The following is an 11,262-nucleotide window of genomic DNA, read 5'->3' as shown; positions in this document are numbered from 1 at the left end:
TAAGAATGTGCTAGTCAGGGATCAATTAATTACCAATGGTTTAAATTTTTTTTCTTTTAACTTTTGAGTTACTTTTTAGCAATACAAGATGGTTGGATGCTTTGGTCCCATAAACTTTTGGACAAAAAATGAATACAAACGTAAAAAAGAGAAGGAAAAAAAAAGTTTTAAAAGTAATGTGCTGGTGAAATCTAATATATATATATATATATATAGTAAAACATAAATGATTATCAAATAAGATTTATTGATGTGGATGTTTACGTAGATAAATTTTTTTGACACATAAAAAAATTGCTAAAATTTCTCTTTATAATGATATATATATATATGATATTTTTTAATTTTAGACTCTTTATCAAAAAATAAATTTCAAAATTTATTTAATTATCTAAAACTTTTAAAATTTAATGAAAAACCAATTTACATTTAAAATAATTAAAGGGATAAAATTATTACTTTTTATTTTAGTAAGATTTTATTTAAATAAGTATAATTAATTCTTTTTGTTTATTTATGAATTAAATAAATTTATTTAAAAAATTATTGGTTATCCAAATCTTTTTAAGATATATTTATTTGAAAATTTTAAATTATCCAAAGTTTTTTTTTTTACTAAAAAAATCATCTTTATTTGTCAAATACACCTTTAAATATATCTTTTTATTTTTAAAATTTAATTTTTTAATAATTAGTTATATGTATAGGTCTGGATATGGGATTAGTCTTAAATGGTCAAATAGCGAGTGAAAAAGCATAATTGTTATTGATTTGTAATTAGCGTTATATTTTGGAATGTATGGTTATCAGATAAGATTTGCTGATGTAGATGTTTTCGCAAATGTTTTTCTTTTTGACACGTAAGAAAATTGTTAAAATCTCTTTATAATGATATATATAAGATATTTTTTAATTTTAGACCTTTTATCCAAAAATAAATTTCAAATTTTATTTAATTACCCAAAACTTTTAAAATTTAAATGAAAAACCAATTTAGATTTAAAATAATTAAAGGGATAAAATTATTATTATTATTTATTTTGGTAAGATTTTATATAAATAAGTAAAATTAATTCTTATTTTTTATTAATGCATTAAATAAATTTATTTAAAAAATTATTGGTTATCCAAATCTTTTTAAGATATATTAACTTGAAAATTTTAAATTATCCAAAGTTTTTCTTTTTACTAAAAAAAATCATCTTTATTTGTCAAATATACCTTTAAATACATTTTTTTATTTTTAAAATTTAATTTTCTAATAATTAGTTATATGTATGGATCTAGACATGGGATTAATCTTAAATGGTCAAATAGCGAGTGAAAAAGCACAATTGTTCTTAATCTGTAATTAATGTTATATTTTGGAATGCCTATATTTTTGTTACCTTTGCAATTAAATTTATAATATTAGTAATTGTAAAGTTTGCCCATGAAATAAAAAAAAAAACTTCACCTATCATTTTTAATCAGGACAATAATATATATTTTTTATTTTTTAAAATAACTTTTTATACATATCCTAATTTTTAAAAATATCAAATATAATTTTAACTTAATAGATTTCATGATAATATTTTATTATTTAAAAGAATCAAATTTAATCTCTTAATAATTTATAAATGATTGTTTAATATCATTCTTTAACATCAATTTGATTTTTTTTTGTCATTGTTCTACATTTTTTTGTTACCTCATTTTCTTTTAATATTAAAAAGTGAAAGTTATAAAAGCATTAATTTTTTTTTTTTTAGATACTTATAGTAAGAACATAGTCTTTAACTTTGACTCTTTTTTTTTTTATATATATATATATATTACAAAAGGTAAAGTTACATATACAAAGATTTTTATATTTTGTAAGTGTTGTCTACAAATCTCTTCTTCTTACTTCTGACTCTTCACTTATTTAGGTAAAATTTTTTCTTTCAATTGACTTTTTTTTTTTCATATATTACATGGTGCAAAGTTATAGAAAATATTTTTCCTTTATTTTGTAGGTACTATCTATAATTTTTTTTCTTTATATTTGACGCTTCACTCAATTATATAATTTTTTTCTCTTAATTTAACTTTCTTACAATATGCAAAACAATTTCATTAATAGTCTGCTTGATTATATTGATTTGAACCTACTATTTATATCAAAATATTTGTTACAAATAACAAGAAGTAATTGAATTTGAAATCATATTGTGTATATGTAATATAATTAGTGCATCAATTAAGATTTTGTATAAAGTTTGTAATTTGCTATACTTCTTCCTCTTCAAAGTCATAACACTCTTTTTATTTATAAAAAAGTTAGGATAAATTGAAATCCAATTTGATTTCATTCTTTTTCATTTTTTCAAATCAAATTTCATTTAATAAGCACTTGATGTTTTCTTAAACATAATTTTAAAAAAATATGAATTTAAAAAATTAAGAAGTGCCCATGAATTTGGTGGCATTCAGTTGTAAATATTTCTATATTTTAGATTTTGTTTCAAATTTGACTCAAATCACCTATTCAATTTATATTTATTATTAAAATGTTAAAATTTTATAATATTAAATATATTTAAAATTTAAAATTAATAATTTTTTAATATAACAATATTTTGAATCCATACTTAAAAACTTATGCATAAAATCATAAATCCGACCCATAATCCAATTAACAAACATGTTTGCTTCCTAATAAAGTTAAAAAATTATATTCAATTATGGTTCATTTGTGTTTTTTTTTTTAATTTCCTTTGCTTGAATTTTGAAAAATATTCATTAATCAAATATGAATATGAATTTAAAATATGTATTTTCTTAATTTTTTTAATTAGTTAAATTAAATTAAATTTATTTAACTAACTTTCTAAGATTTTGATATAAAATTATATATTTTTATATGATAAATAATATTAGCATATTTAAAGTATATGAGATTATTTGGTAAGAAAAAAATTGAAATTAAAAAAATAATTTGTGATTTTTTAAAAAAACCTTATAATTAACCATAATTTATAGGATTTTTTTCCATTGTATTTTAACTATAAATTAATTTCAAGCATAAATAATTAGATATATATGATTTTGTCTTTCTTTTAAATTTTAAAATTTTGAATAATTAATAATTTTTAAAAGATATTTATTTGATAAATAACATAAAATTAAAAATGATCTTACGTGTCATCATGAAAATAAAATTTTTTACACACAATAATTATTTATTATTAACATATTAAATAGATAACAAATAACTAGATTAAATTATATGTAGTTTTTAACTTACTACATCACAAATTAAATCTCCTAAAAAAATTTTAATTTTGATTGAAAAATAATTGATTGAATAATTAAAAGTAAATTAATAAAGTAAGATAATCCGTGCAATGCACGGGTAATAAATTAGTTACAAAATAAAATGATATGAAAGAGGGAAAAAGAGATAAAAAAAAAACTTAGAAAAATGTTATATATTGCTTAATTAATTTTCTTATATTTAATTTATTTTGATTAGATATCTCTATAAGTGTAAAAATATTATTTTCTATGGTGAATATTTTTTAATAATATAACCGTATATCAATTATAAATCCATGGAACCTTTTCAATTGCCTATGTCGAGTTAGACTCCATCAAGATATCTTATACGATATTCATGTTTTATGCAAGTTGAAGACTAAGTCAAAATTGCATTAAGTTCAGCTTTAATTTGATACAATCATGTCCAACCTCATAGCAGAACCAAACACTCATTGTCCATTACTATCACGGCGAATGCCATCAGTTGCTAAATGCTAATTCACTTGAATTTTCCACCATTGAACCATCAACCTTAACCACTATTGAGCCAAACATCAAGTTGAAGAAAAAATATTAAATTTGTGAGAGCTTATGGCTTAGTCTTAGTCAATCGATGCCGCTTTCCTTCACCAGCTAGCTGGATAATCAGCAGGACCAAATAAATTTGCGGAAATTAAAAACCAAACTTGTTCAAATTTCCATGCTTCCCGTCCTTGTCTCTAAGAGGAAAATTTCTTTAAACTACACATTAACTATTGCATGCCAACTAGGACTAATGAACAACCTCCTTAATTACAAATATTCAAAAATAAAAAACCAATCAATTGCTGTGATTTCTAGCATCACCAGGTGATGCGGATGCACTCTTGGGAGTTGAAAATGGCAAAGAAGGTGGTAGAAACATCAAACTCCCTGTCTGTGAAGTAGTCGTAGGAGATTTGTTCAAGAAGCTGGAGGCACAGCCATCCCCTTTTACTGTTTGTGAGTAACTAGGAGTCAGTACTGGAAATGGCTGCTCCCCGCACTTCAACTTTTGTGCCAAATGCACTCCAGCAGGCTGAGTTGCACCACCGTTATTGCTTGTCCCAAAGATTGATGTGAGAGCCGCTGCTAAAGCAGATTGGAAATTGGGGTCCGCTGTGATTGCTTTGGTTGCAGCAGCAATACCATCCGGTAGAGGCTGTTGAGGAGGATTTAGATTATTCTTTTGCATGAAGGATTGATAAATGCTATTCTCAAGGGTCTGTGGTCTTCCAATGTTCAGAGCTCCGATTTGGTTTTTCATGTAGGGCTGAAGGAGCCCATTGCCCCAAGATACGGTGTTGGATTCTGAAGAACCAAAGCTGAGACTTGTAGGAGGATATCTTCCGGTTGTGGGATAAGCTGAAGAAGACCTATTGAAAGGAAGTGATAAGCATGAGGATGATGTTGCGGTAAGATCAAGAGTGATTGTTGGGTGTGATGAGGCAGCCGATAGCGAAGAGCTGGGCAAGTAGAACTTTGATTTTGAGTTATCAGATAGATAAAAGTTGATTCCATGGAGATTAGCAGGGATGGTGTTGGCCGTTGATGGAATATTGGAGCCAGGCTGCGAGGTCGATGATAAACCAGACAGTAGCATTGATGCAGCTGCAGAAGTGGTGGAAGCCATTGCTGTGGCTGACATCGGAAGTGGATGATTGTGTGTTCCTTCGTAGGTTATGATTAAGATCGACATGTCCTCAACACATCTTTGCACCTGAAATTTCAAGCAAATTAACATGTTAATGATGTAGAGAGGAAAATAGTTTAATTAATATAGCCATTAATGGCTAAAAGCATAGCTGTAAGGTTTTGTTTGATCACTTAGTTGAATATACCTGTTTTTTCACTGGGCATGAAGGTGCAACAGTGCAACGATAATATGCTCGAGGGCAAGGATTTCCTTTAGAAATCTTCTGTCCATATTTCCGCCATTGGCATCCATCATTCATCTGTACAAATGATAAGTCTTTTTAGTTTTTACTAATTTGGTGCTAAAAAATAAACGATACATCTTCATTATTAGAATGAACTGCAAAAGAATGCACTAACAAGGCTAAAACCCTAGTTCTCAACTTATGCTCTAACAAAGTTTTATGATATCCATTAACTTATATATGCTCCATTTGATTGATATTGTTGCTATTTGCCTTTTTTTTTTTTTTATAAGATGGGGGGCTTGGGAAAGGCAGGACTTTTGGACTCATCCTTTATTGCCAACTGTGAAAAACTAGCAAAGCATCCCACCGCCCTGAGCCCCACACTTAAATCAGGGGTTTTTATAACAGGTATTGAACTCTAAGCATGCACTAATGCAGTGCACTTTCAAATTCGCCCTTGCACTAGGCCACACCTTGAGTAAGTAAAGAGATGGAAAACAACAAATAATCTTTCGTTTTTTATTTATTTTTCCTTTTGCCTTTTGCTTTCTTTTTTTTTTTTTTTTTTTGAAAAGCAAAACACAAATAGCAACAAAGAACTTTTTTTATCGAACAGAATTTTTTTAGAATACCAATCAAACAAATTTAGAATATCAGTAAAAAAAGAACTTAATTATGAATGTAAATGAGTAATACCAACCGTAGGAGTATCACATCTAGCTCTCACGCAAACCCTAGCTTTCTTGACAGGGTTTTGTTGCAAAACTTCATCATCTCCGCTTATCATTGTCTTGTGAACTTTGCTAGCTGGCCATTTCTCCTCTTCCTTCGGTTCTTGAGAACTGTTTTCTGGGCTTGGATTTGGCAAAGGTTCATCATCTGCCCCTGACTTAGAAACTTCAAATTTGTAATTTAGGCCAAGAGATAAACCTTCTTTGCCTCTCTCCTCCTCTTTTCCTTGGCCAGATGTTTTGTTCTTATCATCCTTTTCTGAATCACTTGAAAATCTTCCCAGGGTTAGAGAAACAAGCTCAGGTTCTTCAACTTCTTGGTCGTCATTATTTGTTGTCTCTGCATCTTGTCGAACAATGTCATGGAATTGCATTTGTAGGTTCTGATAAGCCTTCAGTATCTGATTTAAGTACATCTTTAGTCTTTGATTTTCTTCTATCACCTCTCCCATCTCAGCTTTGGCAGATTCAAGTTGATCATCCTATATATATCCATGACATACAAAGGAAAAGGGATTTAACCATATAGTCTTCTTCATTGCATATGCATGTGAAAATTGATTTTTTCATTAAACTTTCCCAAGAATTATTCCCCTTTTTGTTTGCAACTCCATGCATGCATGTGTTCAATATATAACCAGATCAATCCATCATTTCTTGATCTATGTATATACCTTTTTGCAAAGCCATACTTTGGCTAGAGCATCGGCCAGCCCATTAGTCTCCCTATGTATCTTCTGGAAGCTAACATCACATTTACCACTTAATGTGATAATCTAATTGAATTAATGTGACTAGGGTTGTCATATAAATCACAATATATAAAAGAAATATATGATTGAATTAACGTGATAATCTAATTTGAGATGGATACAGTTGACTAATATTAATAATGAAAACTTAATAACTTTGTTAAGATTAAATATAATTATTGTCATATAAATCACAATATATAATATACTAAAGTAATCAAACCTGCTCCCTTCGACTTGAAGAAGATGCCATTGAGTCAGGTTCTGTTGAGAATCTTTCAGTATCAATTTTTACGGATACCTGTTAAGTTAAGCATAATCATGAGTTAACAGAAAAGGAATGAATTTTAACTATTAAAATGAAGAAACACATATATAGAACACAAAAACTTGAGTTTGCCTACCCTTTAACCTAACTAGCTAATCTTTCTATACCGAATTGAAAAGAGGAATTCAACTAATATGTTCATTTTTATATAGCGATGTACCAAAGCTTGATCAAATTCTGCAAAAAGGAAAAGTAATGCTAAGAAAACAAAGGATTGCTGATGACTTCTAGAGTCTACAGTCTAATCTAGACACCGTGTTTCCTGAACGTAATTATGGTCAAAATATTACAAATCAAAGGCATGCATGACTTTTATATCAGACATATTTTTAATACTTGATTGTTTATGTCTGCAGGAAAAATACCTGTCAATTCTTGCGTGTTCGCAACTTGGCAACTGCCCTTATCTCTTTCAGAACCATTGCTCTATTAATCCAACAGGTCGTTTTCTTCTACAATTAATGGATTTCATATCCCAATATATATTCAGATGTTGATTGGCAAGATGTCCTATAGTAAACTAGCTAGGGTCATAAATATTCATCCTTCTAGATAATGCAGAAATATTGATTTTTTCAACCCAATTAGTCTAGATAATTCATATGATCACTCTTAAAAAATAATATCTAGTAAATTTTTGAAACTCAAATTCTAATACCTACGGTCCTTTTTACTAAAAAAGAAATATTGATTTTTTTTATAATATATGTAATTACCTTAGAATATATATATATATATATATATCTATGATGATAACATGTAAGTTAATATGGATTAATAGATTAAAAATTTTATATACTTTACTCTCAGTACAAGTTATTTACAGAATAGAAAACTATCCATGAAATGCCTTTTTTTTTCTAAAAAAAATTAGTATATAGAAGCATTTTAATTTATTTACCAGCTTGTTGTTGCTGCTTAAATCATTTTTCCCAGGTGAAGATGGCTTTGTATCATCATTCTCAAGACAAGATCTTTTTTCTCCCACCTGAAATTAATAACATGGAATAATTAATAAAGAAAATAAAACTTAATTTAATTTTACTAAGTTAAATTTTTTTTTGTTTATTCAAAGGAGGATAACATGCTACAAAAAGCACACTCTGTTATGCAATAAAGAGAATAAAACTTAAACTTTTGTGTATAGCATAAAAAAAGGGCAGCTGAAAAGCTTGGGAAGAAAAAGGCATCATGAGATGAAGAAACTGGTATCATATCAGCAGCCATTAAAACATAAAAAGCTTGGGAAGAAAAAGGTATCATGAGATGAAGAAACTGGTATCATATCATCAGCCATTAAAACATAAAAGGCCATGAAACTAATTCACACCTTAGCAGCAACTTCTTCTCTTCTACCAGGAGTTTTTGCATCCTCAGAAGAACCAGCTCTTGTCTCCTTCGTCATGACTGCACCTCCATGATCAGATCTCTTCTTCAAATTCTCCTCCATATAGCTTTTTTTTTGCCTTCTTTTTCTCTCTTGTAATAATTCTCTGAAACCCACCAAGTTTCCTCTTTTCTTATAGAGAGGCTGCTGTATTTGACTCCCCTTTCAAAATAAATAACAAACAATAGCTTTCATAAATCATCACACCCAAATAAATACTATGTCAACAAAACCCAATCCACTTGCATTAAAAAACAAAAAAAAATTCAGTTAATATAATAGTAATTATTTATTTTCTCCCATATGTATTAATAAGTATTATTAAACAGAATATATAGGAAAAAAAATCAATTTCAACTCTTTTAGATAACAAGTCATAGGCAAAGAACAAAGATAGGGAGAGAGGTCTTTACAAAAAAAAAAAAAAAAGTTAGGGGGGAGGGATTTTGAGCAGCAACGCACGGTTCCTACATAATGTCAAAGACTAATTCCTTGAAGTTTCGTACGTTACAAAAGTCACATGGGGGTTGGTTTATGGTCAACGTTTTTAGCCAAACCACCACCCCCTCTTTTTTTTAACTTCGGTGATCCACCGCCTTTAGGGTTTTAAACAATGGTATGGGAGGTGAGGTCAAACATCATTTTGTTCTTCAGTTGAGCTTCTTGTAACTTACAAAAATATTCAATTATAGTGTACATACGAATGTTAGTGCAAGTGATTAAAAAAAAATTACTTTTCTCTTAATTATTAAGTTCAAATCTATTGACAAACTGTAGAATATAATTTTTTATGAATTTATTAATTTTAATGTAAATAAAACTATTTAAATCAATCTAAAAATAGTATATATAAGTCATATTTAATGCATAAGAGGATGGATAACGTAGTATGATAATCATTTTATATTATATTTAGTTTGTATATAATTGAAAAGGATAAGATTATAAGGAAGATTATCATCCTTTTAGTATAAAATGATTCATTCTTTTCAAAGTGGAGATAATTATTTTTCATCTATGAGATTAAACTTATATGTCCTATTATATCCTTAAAAATTACATCAATAATTTAAATTATATAAATTTTGAGAAAAGATAATTTTGACTAATAAATAAATTATCCTATCTTAATTCTTGCACTTGTCAAACATAATATAATATGATATTATTTAATTTAATCTTATTCATAATATTATTTTATCCTATCTTATCATAATTTTGTGTACCAAACATAGCCATGAAGAAATCTAATTGAAGAGGGTAGATTTAGATTTTGAATCTTAATTTCCTTTTTTAAGGACCAATAACTAATTAATTAAGCTAAACTAGGTCATGTCAATCTCTTTTTAGATTATTATAACGACTTTAGGATCGCTAGATGAATTTAAAACCAAATGGAGTTATCATCAATTTTTTTTTTAATTATGTGTGATTTGCCATATATTAAAACTTTATCTTTTTAATAAAATTTTAAAATTAATTAAAATTTATTAAAAATATTTTTTTGGTTTATGAAAACAATTTGAGTTTGAAAGTCAGTTATACATGAGAAATAATTAGCAACCCATAGCGCCTTTTAAAAAATAGTACTAATTAATCATATGTTATTTTTTAATTTTTATGAAAATATCTTAATTTTGGTATTTTAAAATAATTACCTTAACTACCTGTATTAATTTATTTTCATTTCCATTTTTGTTATTTTATCCTTTTTTCTTTTTTACAAAAATTTTCTTTTTTATTTTATTTAAAGATTAATCTATTTTGTTTAAGAAAAATAATCTAGAATCTTATTATCGAAAAAACTCTTAAAATATTTCAATACGTTAGTAACATTGAAAAAAAAAATTATCTAAGGATTTATTAGAAATCATTACTCGAATTTCTTTAAAATTCCATCTTCGAAGATTTGTATCTATTTTTTAAAAAATTAGATGATATGCAGGCGATGCAAATGATTAAATATTAGTGTGTATGTCTTATTTATCCTTTTTAAAAAAAAATTATTGATTTTTTTTATATTTCTTAGATAATTTTTAGAAGAAAAAGAAAATTTTTATTGTATTAAAATTTTTTTACAAATACTTCAATAAGCTGATAGTATTTAAAAAAATCTTTTCACCTAAAGATTCCATAAGCATCGTTACTTGAAATATCTTAAAATCTCATCATCGGATAAAAATTTTTTTTCTCTCATTTTTATTTTTTAAAAATATTGATTATTGTAAAAATATTTTTTTTAAAAATCATTTTTTATTTATCATTTTATTATTTTATTTTTTTATGAAAACTTTTATATCAAATATTTTTTTTTCTATATACTTCATTACTTTGGTAATATTTTAAAAAAATATTCTTACATAAAGATGTTAAAACTCACTAGTTGGACGTCCTTAATATCTCATCATTGAAGATTTTCATTCTTATTATCATTTTATTATTTATTATTTTTATATTTTTTTATTAATTTACTATTTTTTAAACACCAACTTTCTTATTTCTAAAAATATATATTTATTCTAGATATTTAAAACATAAATGTGCATTAATAAATAATTTAAAATAAAAGTAAAAAATTATCAAAAAAGTCCAAGCCGATTTAACTTGGTCTAGATCAATTTAGTTGCTATGATAAGAATAGCAGTTAAGTGGTTTGACTGGTTCACTAACGGTTCGGTTGGACCGTTTCAAGGCTTGTTTTCAGAAAAAAGGAGCAGAGTCGGGAGTGTGGACTCTAGGTCTTAGTCGAGTCCATGTGTGAGTCTGCCTAATTTTTTTTTTTAAATCTGTATAAGCCTAAGTTTTTTTTTATTCCATTTTAAACCTAACTGACCAAAAAAAAAAAAAAACCTTAAATGCTTTAAAAAAAACCAATTGG

At 26.6% G+C, this 11,262-nt stretch overlaps 1 protein-coding gene across 3 annotated transcripts; it reads right to left on the bottom strand.

Annotated features, from left to right (window-relative positions):
• Positions 1 to 3,844: 3,844 nt before the first annotated feature.
• LOC111283465 (WRKY transcription factor 72A-like) lies at positions 3,845 to 8,567 on the bottom strand. Of its 3 annotated transcripts, XM_022872046.2 has the most exons (6): positions 8,328 to 8,567; positions 7,899 to 7,985; positions 6,893 to 6,970; positions 5,887 to 6,399; positions 5,145 to 5,258; positions 3,845 to 5,023 (listed from the first exon to the last, which is right to left on the bottom strand). In XM_022872046.2, exons 1-6 carry the CDS (start codon positions 8,445 to 8,447, stop codon positions 4,106 to 4,108), a joined length of 1,830 nt encoding a protein of 609 aa, XP_022727781.2. In that variant the 5' UTR covers positions 8,448 to 8,567; the 3' UTR covers positions 3,845 to 4,105. The 3 variants fall into 3 exon arrangements, with proteins under 3 accessions (XP_022727781.2, XP_022727790.2, XP_022727797.2); XM_022872055.2 differs by lacking the exons at positions 7,899 to 7,985; positions 8,328 to 8,567 and adding an exon at positions 7,363 to 7,436; XM_022872062.2 differs by lacking the exons at positions 7,899 to 7,985; positions 8,328 to 8,567 and adding an exon at positions 7,074 to 7,286.
• Between the last annotated feature and the right edge of the window lie 2,695 nt (positions 8,568 to 11,262).

This window comes from Durio zibethinus, chromosome 17 (assembly GCF_047325235.1).
Source record: "Durio zibethinus cultivar Kanyao isolate XHJ-2024 chromosome 17, ASM4732523v1, whole genome shotgun sequence".
In the NCBI taxonomy this organism is placed as follows: domain Eukaryota; kingdom Viridiplantae; phylum Streptophyta; class Magnoliopsida; order Malvales; family Malvaceae; genus Durio; species Durio zibethinus.
This window is presented reverse-complemented; position numbering and strand designations above follow the sequence as displayed.